This window comes from Eptatretus burgeri, chromosome 2, assembly GCF_056783735.1.
Source record: "Eptatretus burgeri isolate ZD-2024b chromosome 2, Ebu_testis_v1, whole genome shotgun sequence".
NCBI lineage: Eukaryota > Metazoa > Chordata > Myxini > Myxiniformes > Myxinidae > Eptatretus > Eptatretus burgeri.
In genome coordinates, this window is record NC_140962.1 from 124,106,845 (window position 1) to 124,133,764 (window position 26,920).

Sequence of the window (26,920 nt, forward strand, 5' to 3'; positions counted from 1 at the left end):
TCTGCACAGAGTATGGGACAAATGATGGATTGACAGGTGGGTAGGACGACCACTCTGAAACCATCATGCGAGCCGGACGAGGTAATTAAATGTACCAAACTATGAAGCTGCACTGGGCCTCACTGTTAATCCAAATTCAAATAAACAGCTTCTGGACCTACAAAGGCAAAACATATGTGAATGGAGCAATTTGTTTGTAGAAATTTAATACCACTTAAATCATTCCAAACTCTAAATCAAAAAAACTTGCACTGTTCTTTATTCATGAATGCCGGTCCTTTCTGTTAAAATTTATTGAATCAGAAACAGTCGCTCCCGACTGGAGTGGTCAGCGGAGGCAACTTTATTTTGTGTTATCGTGTATTATGATATTATATATATATATATATATATATATATATATATATATATATATATATATATATATATATATATATATATATTGTTACGGATATGGCTTCGGGGTAATTGAGTTGAGATGATGCTAGTTTGTGCATGTTTAACACATGTGTACGCAATATATGTATCACAGGCAGTGGTCGAGTTTATTTTCATGAAGTTCCCTTTGTCTTCCCTCCCAGCCTATGCCCGTGTTTACACACCCATATCCCTGCCTACCTTGATGTTTATTGTGGTTTTCCCCATTGTAATCTATTTTCCTTTAATAACAAATAACAGCACCAAAGCTCCACATGGCTCAGATAAGAGAGCAGCACCGATGGCCATGTGGATCAGGCAACAGGAGGGGTGGTAGGATCCATGTGGCCCCAGTGGGACTCCCACGAGGCTGCATGAGGTGAGGGTCTCTTTCTCCCACAGTGTGGGCCACTGAGCGCACGAGAGTGGGGCTGAGCGCCGCTCTGTGGGGGACTACATAAAACGCCGCAACGATTTTTTTTGTTTTCTCGGAAGTTTACTGGGAAGTTTTCTCAGGAGTTTACTGATTCCTTTCTTGCACCATTTCCGAATGTTCCCAATGAAGTACTATCTACCTGTTTCTGGCCTGATTCAGCATTGAATTGAACATTATTATTGGTTTATCCACCCGTGTAACAGGAGACGTGTGCGTGCGTGCGTGCATGCATGCGTCTGTCCAGGCTATAATGTGTTTTACCATTCCAGCATTTGTCATCAAATTTTCAACAAATCTTTTATTATGAGAGCATGGAGAAGACTAATTAATAATTGGGTCAAGAGGTCAAGGTTGCCCGAAATCGTTATTTTTCATCAGATAGACTTTAAATTTGAATAGAGTTTGCATATTGGTTCACTAATCAAAAACTAGGACCCTATTGTTTTTTTTTTTATGTCAAAGGTCAAGGTTGCATAAAATCGTCAGTTTTCATCTGATTGACTTGAAATTTGAACAGAATTTGCATGTTGGCTCACTGAATTGGTTCACCAATCCAACGCTATGGAAGCCTGGATGGTTTTTAACGTCTGAAGGTCAAGGTCGCAGTGACTGATTTTACATGTACCGGTGTATGACTGCTTTTTGTGTCTATCTGTCTGTCTGTCCAGGCAATAACTCTTTTACCATTTAAGCTTCATCATCAAATTTTCAACAAACCTTTTGTTTTCTGAGAATATGGAGAACACAAATTAATAAATTTAACATTTCTTTTCGCTGTTGTGTTTGTCCATTTTAGTTCGCGTACAAAGCGGATGTGGATGGCCTTTGCATTTTGGGATGCTTTCTCATTACTCCTGTATTGACCCCTGTTTGTCTGTTTGTTTGTTTGTGAGCAGTTACGAGAATTTTTGAAGTGATTCTTTTTATAACAACTTTTTCTTTTTTAAAGTGAAGAGAAATCGGGCCAAAAACTGTATATGGCATGACATTTCAAAAACGTTGTAGATGGGTTATGACAAAACTTGATGGCGAGGTGGGTAGGTGACAAGACCAAGCTGATTTTGGTTAAGATCCGCATGCACATCTGGCTTATCGGTGGGATACAAAATGTAAACTGTTAATCCTGGTAGAATTATGTACTTTCCCGAGTGCCGTCCTAGTTACCTCTGCCACTGAAGGTGGACGGAGGTTATGTTTTCACCTCTGTCTGTCTTTCTGTCTGTCTGTGAGCAGGATATCTCAAAAAGTTGTGGATGGATTCAGACGAAATCTGGTGGACACGTTGGGTGTGATGAGGAAAAATGTATTAGATTTTGGTGAAGATCCCAATCTGGATACTGGCATTTTTTCTGTAATCATTTCATAATTGAGAGATCGGACCAAAACAATATACGTATAGCACGATATTTCAAGAAGTTAGGGACTGGTTCTGACAAAACTTGGTGGATGAATTGGTTAGGTGACAAGAACAAGCCAATTCGATTTTGGTTCAGGTCTGGATGCAGATCCAGCCTGTCAATGGGATACAAAACGTAAACTGCTAATCCTGGCGGAGGTATGCGCTCTACAGAGTGTTTTTCTAGTTACTAAGTTGTAATTGCCTGGATGCACAAATGATGGTAAGATATCCCTGGATGCATGGTTGTAGGTGAGCTGAGCTCAGGACCAATTTTCTCATGCTCTGCAGGTGTCGAGACTTGCACACGTCCTTCGGCGGCACGGTGTGGAGAAAGGGGATCGTGTTGCCATCTACATGCCCATGATTCCGCAAGCCATGTACACAATGCTAGCATGCTCACGCATCGGGGCAATACACAGCCTTGTGTTCGGAGGCTTTGCCTCACGTGAGCTTGCTAGTCGCATCAATCATGCCAAGGTCTGTGGCCCAGAATATTTATCTTGACGGCATTCTGAAGACATCTTAAATCTGAGGAAATTATATAAATGGAAATAACAGAAAATGTTAAACTTCACATTCTAGTCTGTCTTTGAATCTCCAGTCTTTTCCTTATGCTTTTACTTGGTGAGAGCCTCGCTTATTTGAGAAGATTCAAAATATTTCTGTCGTGTGCTAAGTTTATGTTTAATCTATTTATTCTTCATGATAATGTAATTGTGGATTGTAGTTTACTTTGTTGTTTTATGTATTTGATACCAGAGATTTTTTTGGTGTCCTTTGAGTAGTTTTTCTCTCTCTACAATAGTGGTAATTTTTAATTTTAATTTAACATATATGAAGTTGAATGGTTGTGCGACACCAATCATTATTCCTATCAGAGAAGCCAACCCAACATCCATGATCACAAATGACAAAATTTGTCAAATCTATTTTTGCTCGAAATTTTTTCAGTACAAAACTCAAATCAAAAATGTGCCGTGAAACATAAATTTTTGTTTTATTTTCAGGAACCAAAGGATACTCCAAAGATTTGGATGTTATGTGGGCGTTCAAAATGTATGAATAAGATACATCCTGTACCAAAAAGTAGATAAAGAGGCCAAAAAAACCCCCAATAAAACAAGATAAAGAGCAATCAGAGATTGCAGACTCTCGCCAGGACTTTTTTGTGTGGTGTATTTTGTGTGGTGTTTGTGTACTGCTGTGTTACATAATTTTAACTGCCACTTTATCATTGCTGGTAGTGATGACCGGGTACCAAGATGTCCCACTTTGATGCAACCCCACTTTGATCGGACACCTGACCCTGACCCTGACCCATGACGTTTTTCATAACTATTTACCTTAATTCAGAAAGGGATTAAAATAAATTCAAATCAAATGGAAGACTAAATAGTTGCAGTTCTGCATTGGAGTAATCAGATGGAACCTTAACAATCAAAAAGCAAAGATGAAGTCATGAGGAGGAACCTGGATAGGATTTGCATTTCAGCTGCTACTCCTCTACTCTCAAACCCAACCAAGCAGAGCCAAGGGAGCCTTATTTAAAATAAAAATCAAAATCAAAAAACAAGAACCCAGATCTAAAAATTAAATAATTATGGCTGCCTGACCATGTGTCCAATCAAGTTGAAATTTAAAAGTTTTATTCCCCATCACAACTAGATCGTAATTTTGAAGTTTTACATCAATTGATTAAGCAGTTCCAGAGAAAATATTATTTAATATTTTTCTTCAATGCAATATGGCTGCCAAACCATGTGACCTATCAATTATTCCTTAACAAACTTGTACACCCACGGCTTGGGAAACATTTGTGTGGAGTCCCTTCTCGATCTGTCCAGCCGTTCTCGAGAAGAAGATTTTGTTAATAGGTGTTAGGGCAAATCCAACATGGCTGCAAAACCATGTTACCTATGACGTCATATGTGTGAACCTTTTGCTCCTCATAGATAGACGATCTTATGTGTAAAGTTTCTCCATGATCTGTTGAGCCACTTCAGAGAAGAAGATTTTAGAAGGTTTTTTCTAAAAAAAGAAACAAACAAACAATGTGGCTGCTGAATCACGTGACCGATGACATCATCAATCTTTTTTTTTTTTCTGTGGACCATTTTATCCCCAAATGATGCCTAAAATTTTTTCGTACTGATCAGATGTAGTGTTCTACACATGCAATTATGACGTCATAAAGATGTCATAAAATATCACACTCATTCCCTATGAGGAGTACTTGCCATGTGCGAAGTTTAATTTTTTTTCCATGGTGTGGTTTCAGAGATACAGAGGTCCAATTTTTTCCCATTTTTCTTGGGAAATTTTCCAATTTCTAGTTGCCAGACCACTTTATCTATGATGTCATAATTATCATTATGAGATTGTACATGAGTAGTCGCCCAAATGGTGAAAATTTCATGCCAATCCGACAAGTGGTTGCGGAGAAAAACACTAAAGTTCTGTGCAGACAGACAAACAAACTGTCCCAAATGCAATACCTTCCCCTTTGGCGAGGGTAATGAAACAAATCCTCCTCCCATGTATGCAGCACAAGACTGCAGGTTGCATCATTGGCTGAGGGTATGGCTGTGCTGCTGATGTAATGCCCCTATTATCAATACACTGGAACTCATTTTGCCAACCTTGGAAGGATGATGACTTCAGAAGGATGACAGGCTGAATCAACCCCACCTGGTGCAAATTCAACGGTACACAGGACGCTCAAACTCTGGACCTGAAGATCCCAAGCCAGCCTCCCTAATTATTAAGCCAACACCAGGATTTATATTATAATAAAACAAATCCTGTAGATATCATTTTTTAGGAGCAAAAACTGTCCTCCATTGTGAATAGCTCATTCATCGAGCCTTTTGAATGCCCCTCAGAGTAATATAATGCGTGTATGGAGATATATTGGCCAACGGATTTCAGTTTTGGAAAATCAAATTGCTCAATTCAAAGACCTCCTCGAGGGGCTTGATGGAAGCCATCCTGTGGTTTAATTATTGTACATCCATGAGACCTTTTTTTGTGGCCTGTTATTTTTTTCCCAGCAATTTGATTTGGCAGTCTTCTTATTTTTTCGTACCCAGCACAAGGCTTCAGGGTAGCATAATTGGCCGAGGCCATCGCTGTGCCACTGATGCAGTGCCCTCTCTAGGTTATGGCAGGAATTTAAAATTTCTCCATGCTGCCGGCAACAACTCGTCGTCTAATCTTCATGAAGGACACCGTAGGGATCTTTAACGTCCACCAACTAATGCGAATAGATGAGATGCCCAATTCAACATCCCTCCGAGGGATGACACAAACATTGATGAATCACCCTGCCTGTGAAACACCGGGATGGCAGTTTATAGCTGGGTCAGTATTCAAACCTGGCGAGACAGCTTAGAGGCGAGTGTGTGTACCTCTCGGCCATCCTGTTTTGGAAGTGAGGTTATTATCTTAAAGTCACTCTTTGCCCCATTGTGCATATAATAATCAGTAATAATACATTTGTTTATACAGTTCCAGGTGTAGTTTTTGTTTCACTTTCATCATGTTTCGTTGAAATAAAACAGGAATCAATCTCTTTAATGGATGAATGATTTACAATTTCTATAAATGCCTCTGATTAAGGTAAAATCATCATTGAAATTGTGTTCATTGCAGCTCTTTTGCAATGTTAAACAATGCTGTGCCGAATAAGATGTTATCGTTTGACATTTCTTTTCTTGTCTTTTTATGCACCTGAAGCCAAAGATCATCGTGACAGCCTCGTTTGGGATTGAACTAGCCCGGAGGGTGGCTTACAAGCCCCTTGTGGAAGCTGCTCTTGCAATGGCAGCGCACAAGCCAGACAAGGTCCTTTTTTACAACCGCCCACAAATGGTAATACACCTTGTCACAAAGGAAATTAGTGTTACTGCTGGAAAGGGGAATTGGAGAGCAGTTCAGAATTTGAATGTAACTGACTTCATCTTAAACTTGTTGTAAGACTGTTTGCCATTGATTCCCTTGGCACAGCACTTGCTTGACTTCATTACTTGCAAAATTGAAGATTTTTCAAGTATATTGGTTAGTCAATTTTGTTAGTCTGTCTGTCTGTCTGTTTATCGCCTACAGGTCACAATTTTAAACCGATCTTCACGAAACTTCACCACATGGTAGAGTTTGTCATAAGGAAGAAGTCAATTGTTTTTGTGGTCAAAAGGTCGACCTAGGCCAAAGGTCAACAACTTAGGTGACATTTCTAAAATCCTCAATTTTCATCCAATTGGCTTGAAATTTGAAGAGGATTTATATTTCAGCTCACTGAATTAAACCAGCCAATTATTGTTGAGGTCAATGTCGATGAAAAGGTCAACATAGTCCCAAGGTCAACAACTAAGGTTTATTTCTAAAATCCTCAATTTTCATTCGATTGACTTGAAATTTCAAGAGGATTTATATTTCACGTCACTGAATTCAACCAGCAATTATTTTTTGAGGTCCACATCGGCCAAAAGGTCAACATCGGCCAAAAGGTCAACATCGGCTGAATTTCAAAAATTGGCAATTTTCATCTCATTCACTTGAAATTTGAAGAGTTGCATATTTGCTCATTGAATTCTCGACCACCAAATATTTTTGAGGTCAAATTTGTTTTATGGATTTTGTAAGTAGCATGCTCTGCATGACGTTGTTTTCTTGTTTCTATTTCCATGATTGCTTTTTTATATTCCCCTCTTTCCTCCAGTTCATAATTTGTTTTTCAAGAAAATGTCATACCGAACTGCATCCTGTCTAAATCTTATTTTTTTGAGCTATTTTGAGTTTGTATTCTTTCAAAATTTTTTTGCAAATATGTAACATGATCAGAAATAGTAACAGCTGTGCTTGTTTACAGGAAACAGTTTCTTTAGGAAACAAGTACTTGTGCTGGCAGGAAGAAATAGACTCAGCACATCCCATTGACTGCATTCCTGTTCCATCAGACCATCCATTGTACATCCTCTACACATCAGGGACTACTGGAGACCCAAAGGTGGCATTGTGATGCTGTTTTTTTTGTAAGATACTCAAGAAATACTTTAAGGAAGTTCAAAAGGCCTCAAAGTATCATAAATTGGGTGAGGTTGGTATGGGAGCATGCACCGGAGCAAAGTGGCACTGCGCCCACATTCCGCTGGTACTCCAGGGGCCTCCGTCTGGCCATCCCCCAGGCAGATGCCTGGCCCATCCCTATCTCCTTGAGATGCTGATCAACCTGAAACCATGAGGCACGGGGTTGGACCGTTGGCCTCCTCCACTCATGAGGCTCCCTCGCTGAGAGAATCTGGTAAGCAAGATCAGCGTCAGGAAAATGAGCCACATGTCCATACAGCCACAGCTGATGCTCATGGACGATGCAGGTAACAAATCTCATTTGAGTCTCTCTCAGCAACCGCTCGTTGGACACAAAGTCCAACCAGCGATACCCAAGGATTCTCTGAAGAGACCTGGTACCAAAGGAGTTAAGTCTCTGTCTCAGATCCCTGGCCAGAGTCCAAGTCTCACATCCATAGGGCAAGACTGGAAGCACCAAGGACCTGAAGACTCAGACTTTCATCGTCCCGCATAGCTAATGACAGCGCCACACCCCATGATCCAGTGAATTCATGACTCCCCAGGCCCGACCCAGACATCCGGCTCACAAAGTCAATATCATAAGTTCAACCTTCATACCAAATAAATAGGGTAGTTTACTTCATAACTGTGATGGTAATTTCAGAATGCTTGTGGAACTGAATATGATTAAATGAAGATGATTAAATGAAAAAGGAGGTGGTAGAAGGCTGGCTTTTCACCACCTGGAGCTCAAAAAAGCAGTTGATAAGGATCATAGATAGTAATGCCCATGCCTCACTATCCTTACAAAATAACTTTATTGCAAAATATTTGTGAATGCGTTCATTGTATAAAACTACATTGCATCATATTTTGATACAGGTGTTTTTTTGTTGTTGCAGGGTACAGTGCGTACCACAGGAGGACATGCTGTTATGCTTCATTGGAGTATGTCAGCAATTTATGGCTTGCAGCCTGGACAGGTAAAACAAAATCACCCCAAGAAAGGTGTCATCTTACTGTTCATGGGCCTTTAAAGTGCATCAAAATTGCTCATTCGATGAGTGGGTGACTTAAGAGCGAAGGCAACCCGATGCATGGAAAACAAGAACAGCACGCGGTGGAGCGCATACCCCCACCAGGTTGAACAGTTTACGTTTTGTATCCCACTGATAGGCCGAATCTACATCTGTACATTAGCCAAATTTTATTCAGCTTGCTCTTGTCACTTACCCAACTCATCCACCAAGTTTCGTCCGAATCCATCCATAACTTTTTGTGATATCATGCTCGAAATCGTTTATATAATTTATCAGATGTTTAACTATCCAAAAGGGAGACATTTCAACAACTGCTTAAAAAAAACAAAATCAATAATTTTGTGCTTTTCATTAATTATTACATTAACCTTGTTTCGTAAGTTCATTTTGTTTCCACAACACAACACCATGGTGTTGAGCAATATCAAATCTGCATTGCAGAAATAACAACCAAACGATCATGGGATTGACGCATGAGTAAGGTTAGGGAACAATTATTTTGAGTCAGGTTAAAATAATTGGACTGCTTTTGAGGTATTGGTGTGCACTTGCTTTCAAAACTGGAATGAAGAAATCGCCGCAAGCATCATCACAGACCATGATCCTAAAGGGGGGGGGGGGGGGGAGGGAAGGGGACATTGTGGTCACGTACATTTGCAAACGTTTATGTTGACACCAGTGTTGGACAGTGCTGTTTCTTCCTTCAGCCTTCATCAACAAGCCAAAAAAGTTTCTATTAACTTTTTTTTTGCAAATCCCTTACTTGTATCGATATGAATAGGCGAAGGTAGAAATAAAAATATAAATATGAAGAAAAAGCAAGAAAACAAGCAAGGACAGAAAGATGAAGAGAAAATAAGCAGAAAACACAAAGGCAGACATATCATTAGCATAATGGGTGCCTCAAGTACAGGTGTTAGTTGGACTTTGATTGCAATGTGCTTTGATTCTTCACACAAAGGGAAGACTGGTAATTTGGCTGAGACTTAAGAAAGCATAAAGTTGCTTGGTTGCTGTCTTGTTTCTGTATACAGGAGGTTCATACAATGTTCCCTTCTCCCTTCTCAGGTTTGGTGGGCTGCGTCTGACCTCGGCTGGGTCGTTGGCCATTCCTACATCTGCTATGGTCCTCTCCTGCATGGCAACACGAGTGTACTGTATGAGGTGGGTCTCTCAACTACTGGACTACAACTGTATGCTCCATTCATTTTCTGGGATATTTTAATATTGCAGTTTATTTTTGTTCAATATCAAGTCGAGGCTCCTGGAAGAGCTTGAACAAAGTGCTGAAAATAACAGAACAGCTAGAACACAGGCGAAAGTGGGGAAACGTATTAATGGTGGGACAGATAGACACTTGAAGGAAGAATGGGGGAGTAAAGGGAGGGGAGAGTGGGGAGGCAGACACAAGAGGTGAACAAGCTGCATGTAAGCTCAAGCACAAGAAGTAAGGGGCTGAAAGAATAGGGATGGAAACTGCGGATGGAGGGTCTGAGAAGAGACAAAGCACCAAAAGAGCAGAGGGTTCAAGACCAGAAAGTGGTTCAGTAGAAGACAGAGGCCACCAAGTTATCTGCAATACACTAACAGGCCCAAAGATTCAGTTTCACCACGGGAGATTCCAATGATTATAAGGGCCTTAGACTGCATGGTATCAAAACGTGAAAGCTGTGAAGCAGGGTCAGTAGACCCAAAGGGGATAACAGTATTCCATCTGTCTGCAGATTAAGGCCTTGTAGTTTGTTAGAATTTTGGCTTTGCCAAGAAGACTTTGCACGATGGTAGGATGCCCAGTCAGCCGCTGGCATTGGAGAACACCTCTGAAATGTGTTTTACCCAAGGGATATTGGGTTTAATGATGAGGCCCAAAAGTGTCTGAGTGTGAACATCTTTCAGAGGTACTGTATATCAAGGAAATAGATGGGAGGATTCACCAGATGGTTCTTTGAGAGAGAGAAAGTGAGAGCGTAATATTTGCCAGGATAGAAAGATATATTCTAAGTGTTGTATCATCTACTGATTCAATCTACGTTTGTGGAGAGATTTCTGCCTGCCTGTCTAAAGGATGTTGGATGCTATGACAGAGGGTGGAGTCCTGAGCAAAAAGATAAGGAGGGATTTCCAGATATTCATGAAGATTGCTAATGAAAATGAGGAACAGGACTGGGCCCACAACACTCCCTTGGGGAACTCCATCCTCTAAAGTCTAAAAGGAGAGTAGATGAGAGGATCCCTTTGAGAGTCGTGTGCTGATTGCGGGAGTGGAGGAAGTCAGTGAGCCACGAGGGGAAATAGCCTTGGAAGCTGTAAGCTGAGAGTTTGTAAAGCAAGGAAAGGTGCTAGATTGTGTCAAATGTTCAATATATAACCAAGGGGACCGCAACAGTATGTCCAGGATTAAGTGACTTGGTAAGAAACCAAATTAATGGCCTGAGATGAGGCCGTTAGAGAAAAGGAAGGATATTACATTAACGGTGATGGATTCCATGATTTATCTTGTAATTGGAAGAAAGCGAATGAACCCGGAGGTAAAATAATGTGTTTTAGGCAATTATTACCCTGCGCACACGAAGCGAGAAGTGGGGTTAAGCAATTGGTTCATATCTGTCCTGTCTGTCTGTCTGTCCATCTGTCTTATTAGTTTACTTGCAGATGACACGATTCCACCGGGCTGTTATAAGGGAATTCGTTTCCAACAGAGAGTAGAACAGTATTTAAAGACTTTGTCAGGAATGTCTTTTGACAGCATAATGGCAGGGAACCGTGGAAATTCCGTGTAATGTAAAATGTGACTGAGTCTTCAATCCCTTTCTTCTCCAAGTCCACATCCCTCCCCCTACACCCAACTCAAATTCTGCATCCCTCCCATCTCTTCCAACTCCAACACAATTCTGCATTACTCCCCACTCACAACTCCAAATCCACATTCCTCCCCCTTCCCAACTACAATTTGGCATCCTCCCCCCTCCCAATTCCAAGTCTGCATCCCTCCTTCCTCTCTCAACTCAAATTCCGCATCCCTCCCCCTCTCTCAACTCAAATTCCACATCCCTACCTCCTCTCCCAACTCCAACTCCAAATCCGATATTGCATTACTCCCCCTCCCAACTCCAAATTCACATCCCTCTCCATGCCCAACTCCAAGTCGACATCCCTCCCCCTCACAACTCCATGTCCACATCACTCCGCCTTCACAACTCCCACTTCCAAGTCCGCTTCCTTCCCCCTCCCAACTCCATTTCCAATTCTGCATTACTCCCCCTCCCAACTCCATATCTGTATCCCCCCTCCCTCACAACTCCATGCTGCATCCCTTCCCTCCCCCCTTCAAACTCTAATTCTGCATTCCTCCTCCCTTCCAACTACAATTCTGCATCCCTCTGCCCCTCCCAATTCCATGTCTGCATCCCTCCCTCCTCCAAACTCCAAGTCCGCATCCCTCTCCACATCCAACTACAATTCTGCATCCCTCCCCCTTAACTGCATGTCTGCATCCCTTCCCCTTAACATCTGCATGTCCGCATCCCTTCCTCCTTCCAAACTTCCATTCTGCATCTCGCCCCCCCCTCCCAATTACAATTCCGCATCCCTCCCCCTCACAACTCCATGTCTGCATCCCTCCCTCCCCCTTTCTCCATTCCAATTTCACAACCCTCCCCCTCCAAACTACAATTCTGCATCCCTCCCCTCCTCCCAATTCCAAGTGCGCATGCCTCCCCCTCTCCCAACTCAAATTCCGCATCCGTCACCTCCCCCCACTCCCAACTCCAAGTCGGCATCCCTGCCTGCACCCGCACAACTCCACATCCGCATGCCTCCCCCTCTCCCAACTCAAATTCCGCATCCTTCACCTTCCCCCCTCCCCCCACTCCTAACTCCAAGTCGGCATCCCTGCCTGCCCCTCACAACTCCACATCCGCATCCCTTCCCCTTCCTTTCCCAACTCCCATCCGCATCTCTCCACCCTCCCAACTCCAATTAAGCATCCCTCCAGCCCTCCCCATTTCAAGTCCGCATCCCTGCCCCTCTCCCAACTCCAAATCCCGCATCCCCCTCCATGCCTAACTCCAAGTTGGCATCCCTCCCCCCTCACAACTCCATGTCCACATCCCTCCCCCTCCTAACAATTCCACATCCCCCAATTCCAAGTCCACATCTTGCCCCCCTCCCAACTCCAAATCCGCAGTCCCTCCATGCCCAACTCCAAGTCCGCATCTCTCTCCCCTCCCAATTCCAAGTCCGCATCCCTCTCCCCTCCCAATTCCAAGTCCGCATCCCTCTCCCCTCCCAATTCCAAGTCCGCATCCCTCTCCCTTCCCAATTCCAAGTCCGCATCCTTCCCCCTCCAAATTCCAAGTCCGAATCCTTCCCCCTCCAAATTCCAAGTCCGCATCCCTCCCCTCTCCCAATTCCAAGTCCGCATCCCTCCCAATTCCAAGTCCGCATCCCTCCCAATTCCAAATCCGCATCCCTCTCCAAGCCCAACTCCAAGTCGGCATCCCTCCCCTCACAACTCTATGTCCGCATCCCTTCCCCCTCCCTTCCCAACTCCAATTTTACATCTCGCCCCCTCCCAACTAAAATTCCGCATCCTTCCCCCCTCATAACTCCATGCCCGCATCCCTTCCCCCCACCTCCCAACTCCAATTCCACATCTATCCCCCCTCCCAACTCCAAGTTTGCATCCTTCCTCCCTCTCAATGCCAATTCCGTATCCCTCCCCCTCCCAAATCCAATTTCACTTCTCTCACCCCTCCCAACTACAATTCCACATCCCTCCCCCACTCACAATTCCAAGTCTGCATCCTTCCCCCACTCCCAATTCCAAGTCCGCATCCCTCCCCACTCCCAAATCCAATTCCGTTTCCCTCACTCTCCCAACTACAATTCCACATCCCTCCCCCACTCCCAAATCCAATTCCACTTCCCTCACCCTCCCAACTACAATTCCACATCCCTCCCCCACTCCCAAATCCAATTCCGTTTCCCTCACCCTCCCAACTACAATTCCACATCCCTCCCCCCCTCCCCAATCCAATTCCACTTCCCTCACCCTCCCAACTACAATTCCACATCCCTCCCCCACTCCCAATTCCAAGTCCGCATCCCTCCCCCCTCCCGCCCCTTTGTCCATTTTCTTTTACCACTTGCACGTGAAGTGAAAAGCGGGGTTAAGCAATTGATTCATATCTGTCTGCCTGTCTATCTTATCAGTTTAAGATCGAGGAAGAAGTTATTTAAATTGAATGTTATATTTTGAACACGAATCGGAATGTGAGTTGGAAGACAAGTTTCTCATTTTAACGTACTTTGGCTCTGAATTCGTCTCGACCGTGCATACGCAGAGAAGAGTTTGACAACATTTTTACTCTTTCTGATGTCTGGAAGCCAAACAAAAATTGAAAAATTATTCAATGCAGGAAACTTACTGTTTTTAAGGATGTTATAAAGGACACAAACAACATTCATGAAGATAGAATGTAACATGTTAGATCGGGTGATGTGATACACTGGATAAAATGGCGGTAAAACCCGGAATTAATTTATTTTATGACTTTTACAATCTTTATTATATTTAAATTTAATCATACACTTGAACACTGCAGTTCACAAATTGTCTGTCATTATACTTCCAAGAACCTCCAGTTTTGCAATACTTCAGTTTAACTCAAGGTTTAATGGGTTAATTTAACTAAAGGTTAATCCAATCGGTGTATGTAATGGTATTACATTGGTTTGCGTTTGCTTTTGGATATGAAACAGGAATTGTGGGGGTGCGGTTGTCAAAACTTGGTCGTAAGACATCACTTGGCCCAATGGCCTAGTTTAGCACACGATCTGCATGTGTCGTTGTGAGCAGGACATTGGTTATGTGCTGGAGGGTGTGAGGTCCTACAGTTTTTGCACTTTCCAAGTCTCGGGCGAACAGCGGAGACGCTTATGTTGTCAGCTGCTTTGTTTGCACAGTCATTCATAGTATGCAACTGTTTGAGGTATGTGGCAGAGGCTTTGTATGTGCGCCCCAGTTTCAAGGCATCATCATGAGTAAAGGGCTTTAGTTTTGTCAAAAGCTCTCTGAAAGTCGGAGATTTGGGTACTCGCAATGATCTGTCCTATCAAGCGGTCATCGTATTCTTGTTTGGAGCTGAAATCGCACTTCTGGGAGAGAAGCTTGCACCGGCTGATAAAGGCGTCCAGTGACTCACCGATATTCTGGCTGTAGTGACGAAGCTCCGGTCGGCAGATGCTGAAATTATCCGAGGGTTTCATTTGTTCCAGGAAGCAATTGAAAATATACGCGGGTTGCTGCCACTGTTCATCCGTTGAGGCCCATGTGTTGTACCGTTTGAGGACTTCCTGTCCCACTTGAAGCAGGATCAGTGGCCTAGTCTGGTTTCTCTCCATAATGCCTCCAACTTGAAAGTACAGCTCCAATCGCTGTGTAAACATTTTCAAAGCCGCCGCTGCGTTAGGCATGGAGTTGCCGTCAAGTCCACCATTGTGAACTGTGGCTGCGTGGGTCGACGAGGAATGAGCCGATTACAAATGGCACGGGAAAGGATTACAAAAGGCACGGCTTGTTACAATTATGGGCTTCAATGTATGTGTCGTAAAACTGCTGCCAGCATGTAAAGTTCTGATGTAGAAGATGTTTGAAGAGAACAATCTTTTATTCACATACCCGAATCATCATGGCGTAGTGCTTTCACGACCTCGTACCCATAATGTGCTGTACCTGCGGAACTCCCGCTTCATATGCAAACGCAAACCAACGTAATACCATTACAATGTATAAGGGTGCTTTTCAGGACTCCTTCCATGTAGCACCAAACTTTCGGATTTTTTTTTTTAACGATCGTTAAAATCATTGTTTTTAAAATTCAAGTGAAATTAAAGTAACACTGTGTGGGGTAACGGGTTCTATGAACTCTGGTTTGTCCAATACATTGCTGGTGCTGACTTCCAAGTGGACAGAAGGTGGATGACCTGTAGTACATAGTAGGTTAATTCTGAGTCTCGGGATATTTTTGAAGTACAGCATTAAAACAAATGCTTAAGCTAAACTCAGGTAGGTTCCATCTACCAGATGGTGGAGATTAATTGAAGCTGAGGGCACACCTGTATTCGTGCAGGCACGATGAGCCAAAATGATTCTCTAACATGGTTGAATTTTTGAAACAACTCTTGAATTTTCTACCACAGTTTGCCTATGTATGTGTCTTTAAGTGACAAAAATTTAAAAGAGCTGTGTAACTGTCAACATGGTGAACACTTGGGGTAAAACCGGGGTAAATTTCAGTGTCGTTGAGTCTGGAGCAAAGTTCAGCCACCGATAGCACCCAAGATTTTGCTCCAAAAGGTTTCAGTTTTCTTGTGTAAATGATCCAGTCACTAGATTATGTAAATCAGGCAACAAAATTCTTCATGATGAATAAACTGACTGTTGGCAACAATTTGAAAACTCAAATTTTTTTGACTGCATATTACAAATCACTACTTTTGAGAATACTTATCTTAAAAAGTATTTTAAGTAGAACATTTTTTTTATGTCAGATTCTGAAAGCCTCACTAATAGACACCATTTGTGTGAATTTTCAGAACACTGTAAAACTCTGGAACTTAGAGCCCTCCAAAAATGCTTCAGATACAAATCTGCAACTCGTGACTGCCAGAATTGAAACACCCCAAGGGTGTTTGTAGGGCCATATCTCGGACACTACTTGGAATTTTGAGCTATAACTTGGCAAACCTTCCTCATATATGTTAAGGTAGCTTTGAGAATTTTTTTCAGGAAAATCTGAGGGGGTCACTGCAGAATTTCATTTTTTTGCCTGATTTGACATGGAATGACCCAAAAGGAACAGTTCAGAGAGGGGGGGTCGGGGGGGGACACCTGTAGGGTTGAAGGCCAAGTTAGAAGCAGACTTGGACAAACAATCGGTGTGGGGAGGAATGAGGGGCAGGAGAGGATGCATAGGGTGGACATGATGAAGTGTGGGGTGGACAAGATGGATTCAGAAGGAAACCCTCAGGAGGGAAAACTGAAAATTTGGAAGGACAAGGGATTACAGTGGGGTGGGTTAACGGGGGTAGAAAAGATAATGGTTTTAGATTGGGGGCGATCTGAGATGGTGGTGAACAGCTGTTTTGAAGACATGGAGGGAAGAATGAGATTGAAGAGAATGTGGAAGTTGGTTCAACAGGTGGGAAAAAGGGACAAGAGGAACAAATGAGAGCAGCTTTCACCAGAAGGGGGTTGATGGTGAACCACATGTGCCTGGCAGAAACCTTTCAGAGTGGGGTGGGGGAGGGAGAGGGATAAAACATGGAAAGAGCAGGGATATGGAACATGCAGTGATATTCATAATGTGGAAGGAACAATTAAATTAAACCGAGTCGTGTCTTCGGACTGATGATTTTTACAGGTTAAGATACCTTAAACAAATCACTCGGGTGCATTTCTATCCCTCTCTAATGACATAAATATGCTGTGATTGGCTCTTAGTTGATAAAACTCTGAGAATAATGGTGTGCTGTCAGTGTATTTTTTTGTGTGATATTTGAGATTTTCAACTTTATTGTCCACCATAGTGAGCTGGATGCAAGAATGTGATACTTCTAGCAAGAGTGAAAACCTTTGACTCAACTTGGTACACCTTAACATGGAGGAAATTCAGGCACTTCATGCACTTTCTTGAAGAACTGAAGGGGCAAGCTTTATTATCGAATGGTGCACTTCATTGAATTGTCTCAAACCGCAGTCGATTCGTTTTGACCTGGTTCAAAATATATGGCTGAAGGTTTGATGCCAGATTGGTGGCATTTGCAGCGACCTGACAACATTTTCATGCAAAACTAGCAACTGAATAACGACATCATAATACCTTCTACTTCTCAAAATGTCCTACTTTATTTTCATTTCTTTATTACATTCTGAGCATTTTATCGACAAATTGTGTGTGTATGCATGTGAGTAGCACAGACACTGCAGTTTCCATATGTCAGTTGTTACAGGTGAGAAGTTCATTGTGGGACTGCCATTTACATAAATTCATGTCCCAGTAGGTTTCTGGTTCTTTGCACTTGTAGTGCCTCAGGGGCCACAACTAGAAGCATTAGCCTCATGTTTGGATATGGAAGGAATTTACAGTTTGGCCAGGGTTCCACCAACAATTGCTTTCCATTTTAAAAAGACAAGGAGGCATCTTCAGCATCTATCAACAATTAATGGGGGCAGATGAGACCACAGCTCAATGTCCCATCTGAAGAATAGCATATTAATTGATGCAATACCCTTCCTGTAACACACCTGAGTGACAATTTATAGTGATATTGGAAGTAGTGATTGGATTCAGACTAGACAGTTCAAAGGCAAGTTCACAACTTTTGAACTATCCTGAAAGCCATTATTAGTAAGTTGCATGTACAGTCGGACCCCTACATTCGTGGTTCCACTAGTTGCGGACCCTGCGTATTCACGTATTCGTGGACCCCGCGTATTTTCGGTTCATAAAATGTGACCTGCTTCTATATTTGCGGCCCTGTGCTTCGGGGATTCGTATTTTTTGCGTATTCATGGTTTTTTGTTGATGTTTTTACTAACATGAAAAAGTGCTAGTTCTCCTAACAATGGAATTGTTAGAAAGTGCCAGTTCTCTGGGTACAGAGACACGAATAGCAAAAACCAGTACTTTTGTAACAAATTAATCTCTCTGTAATGCACTTGTCACCAATAAAAATAGGACAGTGTCAACAGGAAGAAAATGATATGTAACAAAAGCCTTAGAACGAAGTCCTGAGGAATCTATCCGACATCTCCCAGCAGAACTTAACGTTATCTATTCCTAAGCTCACCACCTCTTCGAGTTTGTTTGGTATATTCGTGGTTTTTCTGACCTGCTTCAACATCTATGACCCTGTGCTTCATATATTCGCAGTTTTTTTGTGTATTCACGTTTTTTTTGTGAGTGTATTAGTGGTTTTTCTGACCTGCTTCTCCATTCACAGCCCTGTGCTTCGCGTTTTTCATGGGCGTATTTGTGGTTTTTCATGGGATTAAAATTTTTTCACTTATGAATCGTGAACCGCTGGGAACCTATCTCTCTTTTTCCCATTGAAACAATGCGCCAACATTCGCAGATTCGACATTCGCGGCATTTTTCAGGAATGTGTCCCCCGCGAATGTCCGGGTCCGACTGTACTCTGTGTTTATACATTGTGATACAAAAGTACCCAATGAACTTCTGAGTTCTTAATTATTTTTCTGCTTCACATCCAGACTTTGATGCTTTTTCAGTCTTTTTCTGATTACCTTACTCATGGTTGATAGAAGTAGTGGATTTCTCTGGTTTACCACTGATAAGTAAATAAGTGTTTGTCACATTGATAAGTTGATAGTTAGAGGTAAGCATACTTACCTTCGAGTTGTCATATCTGGGTTTGATTCTCGGCCGACCATAAGCTGTCGGAGTGTTGTTTCGCAAGCACGATGTTACACAAACTAGTGAGCTGTTCCTCAGATGCCCATTCAGCTGGAAATCCATCTGCCAGCATTAGTTGGTAGACGTTAAATATTCTGCAATGTCTTTTGCTATAAAAGAGGCAAGGTATTGCTGATACCCTGGCGAAATTCCATATTTGTATTGTGACTGAAAGCGGGTACTGCATCAATGACCCAGCTGTGCTCCCGACAATGAGGTAAACCAGCAGCCACTTACTGCATGTACATTTATGAATGAAGTTTATTTAAGGGGTTGTCACACCTTGACGATTTAGCCAGCGTATACCAACGTATGAAAAAATTTGTCTAAAACGCTGGCACACGTCGAATATGTTATGGGTAAGTTTTGTATACGTTAAGAGCACGCTGAAGCATGCTGGCATACGTCGTAGTACGCCGAGCTTGTCGACAAATTTTAACATGCTCAAAATTTTTTGACGTATGCCAGCGTATGACTCACACGTTCCGCATATGCTGGCCATAAGTTGTAGGCACGTTACGCGATCGTTGACACACGTTACTTGTAAGTTACTCATAAGTCAAAACACGTTGAGGTAATGTTTAGCGTACCCGAAACTTATTTCTAACCTATGAGTAACGTGCTTTGAACCTATGTGTAACGTATCTCCAACGCACATTGACGTATGTAGACGTATTTGATTGACTTCTTCCGGACGACCACAGAATTTACTGAACGTGTTTCTAACTCACAGCTACCGTATAATGGCATATTGGCAGCGTTTAGGGGAATTGGTATATAAAATGGGCTTCACAGGAGGAACCTGTCAGTGTTCCAGACTCCATGGTTTTTTTGTTTTTTTTTTCTTCAGCATGACGGTGATGTTGACACTTCAATTTCTAGTGCGGTTATGATTTAAATCGTTGAGCAGCAGCCTATGAATAGCCTATGCCAGGTGATCGTCGACGATACGCTGCCGCACGCTATGCATACGTTAGACTATCGTTGGGCATACGTTGTGAACGCCGACAACACGCTAAGCATTCATTGGTATAAGTTATCTATAAGTTATCGAAACGTTCTGTGTACGTTACTAATACATTATGCATTTGTCCAACTCGTTATAAATACGCCAAAAACTTTACAAAACATCAATAGTTCAGCGTAGAAAAACATAAAAAAAAGCCGAAGAAAACTTCGAAGAATGCTGCAAAGAAGTCTCCTGGCCGTGGCCGTGGATGCAGACGCAAGGAGGATCCATCATCACCCACACCCTCCCCATCACACTCACCTACTACTACTGACATGGACCGACGAGTACTACTACTACTAATGACACGCTCACCTACTACTACTACTAATACTACTGACATGGACATGTACTCACCATGGAGTCTGAAACACTGATGGGTTACTCTTGTGAAGCCCATTTTTATATACCAATTCCCCTAAACGCTGCCAATACGCCATTATACGATAGCTGTAAGTTAGAAACACGTTCAGTAAGTTTTGTGGTCGTCCGGAAGACGTCAATCAAATACGTCTACGTATGTCAATGTGCATTGGAGATACGTTACAATAGGTTCAAAGCACGTTACTCATAGGTTAGAAATAATTTTCGGGTAGGCGAAACATTACCTCGACGTGTTTCGACTTATGAGTAACTTACAAGTAACGTGTGTCAACGATCGCATAACGTGCCTACAACTGATGGCCAACGTATGCGGAACGTGTGAGTCATACGCCGGCATACGTCGTAAAATTTTGAGCATGCTCAAAATTTGTCGACGAGCTCGGCATACTACGACGTATGCCAGCGTGCTTCAGCGTGCTCTTAACGTATACAAAACTTACCCATAACGTATTCGACGTGTGCCAGCGTATTCGACAAATTTTTCGTACGTCGGCATACGCTGGCTAAATCATCAAGGTGTGACAGGGCCTTGACACTTCGATGTCTCGTGCGGTTATGATTTGAATCGTCGAGCGGCAGCCTTTTAATAGGCTACACCACGTGATCGTCGGCGATACGCTGCCGCGCTATGCATACGTTAGACTATCGTTGGGCATACGTTGTGAACGCCGACAACACGCAAAGCATTCGTTGGTATAATTATCTATAAGTTATCGAAACGTTCTGTGTACATTACTAATACGTTATGCATACGTCCAACTCGTTATGAATACGCCAAAAACTTAAAAAAAACAATCATCAATATTTCAGCGTACGCCAGCGTTTTACATACATTTTGATACGTTGTCATATGCTGGCTAAAACATCAAGGTGTGACAGCCCCTTTACTAACATGAAAAAGTGCCAGTTCTCCTAACAATGGAATACCTCTGGGTACAGAGACACGAATAGCAAAAACCAGTACTTTTGTAGCAAATTAATCTCTCTGTAATGCACTTGTCACCAATAAAAATAGGACAGTGTCAACAGGAAGAAAATGAGATGTAACAAAAGCCTTAGAACGAACTCCTGAGGAATCTATCCAACATCTCCCAGCAGAACTTGACGTTATCTATTGCTAAGCTCACCACCTCTTCGAGTTTGTTTGCCACCTTATCAAGAGTCTAAAGCTGAAATGATACACACTGCAATGGCAATATACTAATTGAGGAAAATGGTCCAAACTGTTGCAGTTCTGTGAGATATTCCGAAACCAGGAACCTTTGTTTTTTTCCAATAACGTGTTATGGACAAACAGGGCAAAATTCCTGTGAAACGGTCAAGCAAATCACCACTTCATTCAGTTTATTAATCATCACAATTACGTTTTTTTGGGGAGATACAAATCCTCAGGCTGACAGGATGGCTGAGGTGTATGCATACTTTCCTCGAAGTCATCTAGTCTGGGTTCGAACTCTGACCGAGTTGAAGAATGTCATCCCAGTGTCCCATCTTCCAGCATTAGTTGGTAGACGTTAAAGATCCCACAATGTCCTTCACAAAAAGTAGGTGAACTATCACCAGCACCTTGACTAAATTACAAATTTCTACCCTAACTGCTGCTGGGAAAGGGATGGCAAACTGCCCAGCATGACTCCAGGCCAAGAAACCGCTTCGGCAGAACCAATGCTCTGTAATACAGCGTATGGTGCATCAACCAGTCACAAATCCCCAAATGATTGTCAGTGACCAGTTTTACTTACCCGGTGTTATGCTGGTTTGGGTGGGTACTTTGCCCGATTGGACCCTTATTTTTTGACGAGGCTATTATCATAGGGGATCATATCTTTTGCAGACACCATTGGTTTCAAGCCTAAATACCACATGATATGGGACCATGTTTTGGCAACAGGATTTCACACCTTCCTAATTGGAGGAAGTTAATTGGATGAGGTGTATCCTCAATGTTGGATCAGCAAAAAGGGAGCCATTGAGCAGATACCAAGGTCACCTGATTTTTTACAAATAGACTTTTGCTGTGGCTACATAAAAGATGAGGTTTATTCAACTAAACCTGACTTAGATGACTTTCATTGTCAAATAACAACACAATTTCGTTGCATTTACAGATCTGTCAGCAACAGATACCTGGAATGTGTCGACATTGGAGAGAAACATTTTGAGCATCGACAGTATTTTAGCGATTTAATTTAATTTATACACTGCGCAAAGTAAACATGATTAAAAAATTTTACTCGGTACTTTTGGATCACCCTGAATAAGTAACTTTATTGAATCAGCTTACATTTTAAAATTTAACCTATTGCATTCCTTGGAGTGAATGGACTCCTCATTTGTTGGTCCTTTTATATCAGTAGGTTGAGCATTGACATGATTCTCATTGTTATTGCAAAATTGAGGATAGGACAATGCTATTTGGATAATGGCACCGTTTATTGTTGTTGAACACACGAAATTGTCACTCATTTAAGAAGTATTAATTATTTATTTGTTTCTTGTTGCCAACTCTTTATTAGGGGAAACCTATTGGAACGCCAAATACTGGGGCTTACTTCCGTGTCCTGTCAGAGCACAACGTTGCTGCGATGTTCACCTCTCCCACAGCTCTTCGCATCATCCAACAACATGATCCAGATGCCATACTTGCCGAAATGTACAGCTTGAAAAAGTAATTTGCACAATGTCAACACTCACACATCATGGTGTATGAAAACATTAAACTCGTGCAGTTAAAAAAATTTTAATTTTTTTTTTTACATGTTGCAATTGGTAGCATGTTTTGACTTTTGTGACTTCACTTTGGCACTTTGAGACTTTTATATCCTGAAGTCGAAGTTCATGGAAGAGTTGGAAAATAACAGCTTGCATATAACCAGGTGACTAAAGTGTGTCCAATCGGATGTAAAACGTCAATTAATTAGGAACGGCACTCGTAGAGCGCAGTGTCTCGCCTCGCGCATTCATTCTGAACAGAAATACCTTCGTTAACTTAACACGCTACTATTATGGCCCACTGCTATTATGGCCCATATACTCGTATCATCCATGCATACCGGGCGTAGTGGCATGCGCCTGTAATCCGGCTACTCGGAGGGTTGGGTTGGAGGGTCGCTTGAGGACGGGTGCTCTGCACTGGGCCGTGCTATGAGAGGGTGTAGGGCAGCCCGGAATCATGGCGAAACCCAATCCATATCCCTGTGTCGTAAGAGGCGACCAGGGTTGCGTCAGGAAGGGCATCCGGCGTAAAACCTCTGCCAAATCAGTATGCGGATCATAACGGATGATCCGCTGTGGCGACCCCTAACGGGAGCAGCCGAAAGACGAACAACAACAACTCGTATCATCCATGCACCCCATTATGTCACATAGTTTCTTGGCATTGGTTGTGAACATCATAAATTTAATTATTCACTCATATCGGGTTGTAGATCAGATATATGAGGTTGCAGATTTTTGGATGAAGATTTCAATTCAATTAATTATGGCTGGAATACCACTTCACTGATGACATCATTGTTAGCACCCTATATACCCAATGGGGAGATAATGACGTATGCCAAGTTTCAATCTCTTTTGATGAGTTGTTTTGGAGAAAATTATGTCCAATTTTTTTCCTTAAATCCAATATGGCTGCCATACCATGTGACCTATGACATCAGAGTTAGCAATAAAATATTCTGCATGGGGAGTCCTTCCTATAAAGTTTTGCATCAATCAGACAAACATTGATCAATCAGCCCACTCACACTGAGTGTTACCTGGATTTTGACTCTTGCCATCCCATGGACCACAAACGAGCTGTGATATACAACCTCTGAAAAATATCATGCAATTTACCATCAACAATCTAAGACGAGAGGAAAGAGGTGAAACATCTTCAAATCATCCTGAAGGCTAACGGTTGCCATGACAGATTTTTACCAAAAAGGGAAGCAATCTTGGCAACCCCAAACAACAGGGCAGGATTACAGCACCAAGCAAAAGGTTTTTATGTTCTGCCTTTTGTGCTAGGTGTGTCACAAAGGATTGGCAGAGCATTGAAATTGGCAGGTGAAAGAGTAAATTTCAAACCTCGGCCCTGTAGGCGCTGATTAGGCTCAAGGACAAGCTATCCAGGAATGACCGGGCAGGGGTGGTACACCCTCTCTCTCACATGGTGAAGAATCGCTTCAAAAATCCTGGTCTCCAGATACAGACGCGGATCTTCACCAAAATCTATTCAATTCGTTCTTGTCACACACCTGTCCACCAGGTTTCGTCTGAATCAGTCCATAACTTTTTGAGTTATCCTGCTCATAGTCATACAAGCAGACAGACAGATAGACAAATAGGGGTGAAAACATAACCTCTGTCCACCTTCGGAGATGAAGGTACTTTTAAACATTGACTTAAATTTTTTTTGAGGGAATAAGGTCAGTCTTCCCATGACATGTCCATGACACAGGGTGAATATAATATTCAATATGACAGGATGCAACCAGGAATAGATATTTCCCATATTTTGTGTGCGATTTTTAAATTTCTGGACATTAGTTATCATTTATAATGTATAAAGGATGTAGTGTTCTTAAATGATTTGTACATCTAGGTTTCAGACGCTGTTTGTGGCTGGGGAACATTGTGACGCCAAGAGCCTGAAGTGGGCAAAAAGTGTTTTCAAGGTTCCTGTTCTCGACCATTGGTGGCAGACTGGTGAGTTGACATAAAAGACCTCCTCCAAACGGTCATTTACTAATCTGCTTTTAACCTGCGGTGAAGGGACAGTTCACATATTGCAACAGTTTACTCGTCCCACATGACATATTTAGTGGGCAATACTTTGTAATATATTGGTGAAGCAAGAGGGCCAACATGCTGATAACAAAAGGAAAGCAGAATGAACAGGAGAGGTGCAAAAATCAGGAAAGTTGGAGGATGGTAAAGACATCTTCACATTGGTGAAATGTTTTAAGAAATTGGAAACTAGAATGGCACTCAGTAGGGTGCGTAGTCTCGCCTTGCATGTTCATTCTGAACAAAAGTACTGTCGTTAACAAAACAGTAAATGCGCTACTATCATGGCCAATATACCCATATCATCCATGTACCCTATTACGTCACATGTATTGCCATTATCCGTAGCTGTATTGATTGATGATTAGGATTTTTAACGACCAGTTTTGGACACATGAAGGCTAAATTGCATCAACGAAGGTGAATCTGAAAAAAATTCAAACGATATTCCCCATGGCTAATTGGTCATATGTATGAAGTTTCGCATAGATCTGGCAAGCGGTTCTGGAGAAGTAGATTAAAAAAAAAAGTTTTTATTTTCAATCCAATATGGCCACCAGATCACGTCACAAGATTACATCAAAAATGAATTTTTTCACTCACATCGGGTCATAGATCAGAAATATGAAATTTCAGATTGTTTGGATAAAGAGTTTGATTCAACCGATTTTATGGCAGAAATATAACTTCATTGATGATGTCATCATTATTACAAGGAATCGCAAGGAAATCAGACAAAGGTGGAGGCCGTTCAGCCCATTGTGCCTGCGCCACATCAACGCCACACTAATTTATCAACACAAGATCAAAAGAAGAAAATGCAAAATGTGTTTTTTTATTTTAATGAAGTGTTTTTTTTGTAGGGGGTTTTTTTTTTCTTCTCTTCAGGAGAGGGGGATGGGTTTGGGTAAAAAACACACAACATCAACCATATAACACCTGTTAACAAGACCCCCACCAACAGCACTCCATACACATGCACACAGTCACCCATCAATGCTCAAACTATCTAAAAGTCCTGTCAACATCCCCCTATACCCTTCCATCTCCATAACTTCCAGGTTCCTATCTTTCGTTCGTTCGTGGACCATACACTTGAACAGAGCATTGGAACTGCCAAAGCAGTTTTGACTTGGCTATTTGGCACAATCTGGACAGGTCACCACTCCAACCATTTCTTGGAGCATAGCTGTGCCACTGATGCTGTGCCCCTTTTATCAGTACACTGGTACTCATTTTGCTAACCTCAGGAGGCTGACAGGCTGAGTCAACCCCACATGGTGTTAATTCAGCAGCCAACAGGGCTCAAACTCAGGACCCCAGGATCCCAAGCCACCACCCTAACCACTAAGTCAACACCAGGCTTAGGTACCTATCTAATTCTAATTTAAACTTATCTACTGTTTCTGCTGCCACAACCTTTCCAGGGAGGCCATTCCTTGCATATTAACTACTCTCTGAGTAAAAATCCTCTGCCTACTACTGTCTTAACTCTCCTCTTCTTTACTACCAGGCTATGGTCCCTGGTCCTATCACTGTCCACTCTGTTGAATAATGAATCTGCACTTATTTTATCTATACCTTTCATTACCTTAAACACCTCTATCATATCTACTCGTAACTGCCTCCTTTCTAGTGAATAAAGCCCTGTCTCCTTCAGCCGCTCCTCATAGCTGAGTCGAGCTAGGCCTGGAATCAATCTCGCATCAAGTGCTGAACCCTCTCTATGGCATGATTGTCCTTCCTGAGTTGAGGTGACCAGAACTGCACACAATATTCTAGATGTGGCCCTCACTAAATTCCTGTACAATGTTAACACCACCTCTTTTGATTTGTAAATAATCCCACTCCGAATACAACCTGAAACCCTACTTGCTCTACCCATAGCTACCTGGCACCGTGCTGCCTGCTTAC

General features: G+C 42.3%; 1 protein-coding gene across 2 annotated transcripts in view; it reads left to right on the top strand.

Annotated features, from left to right (window-relative positions):
- The window catches only part of ACSS3 (acyl-CoA synthetase short chain family member 3), a 145,602-nt gene that overhangs the window by 76,265 nt on the left and 42,417 nt on the right, over window positions 1–26,920 (top strand). For both annotated transcript variants that reach the window (XM_085871094.1, XM_085871095.1), the window contains exons 3-9: window positions 2,541–2,729; window positions 5,988–6,122; window positions 7,120–7,257; window positions 8,222–8,302; window positions 9,428–9,523; window positions 22,750–22,901; window positions 24,822–24,925. In XM_085871094.1, coding sequence (XP_085727220.1) covers window positions 2,541–2,729; window positions 5,988–6,122; window positions 7,120–7,257; window positions 8,222–8,302; window positions 9,428–9,523; window positions 22,750–22,901; window positions 24,822–24,925 — 895 coding nt within the window. The remainder of the gene's footprint in view (window positions 1–2,540; window positions 2,730–5,987; window positions 6,123–7,119; window positions 7,258–8,221; window positions 8,303–9,427; window positions 9,524–22,749; window positions 22,902–24,821; window positions 24,926–26,920) is intronic.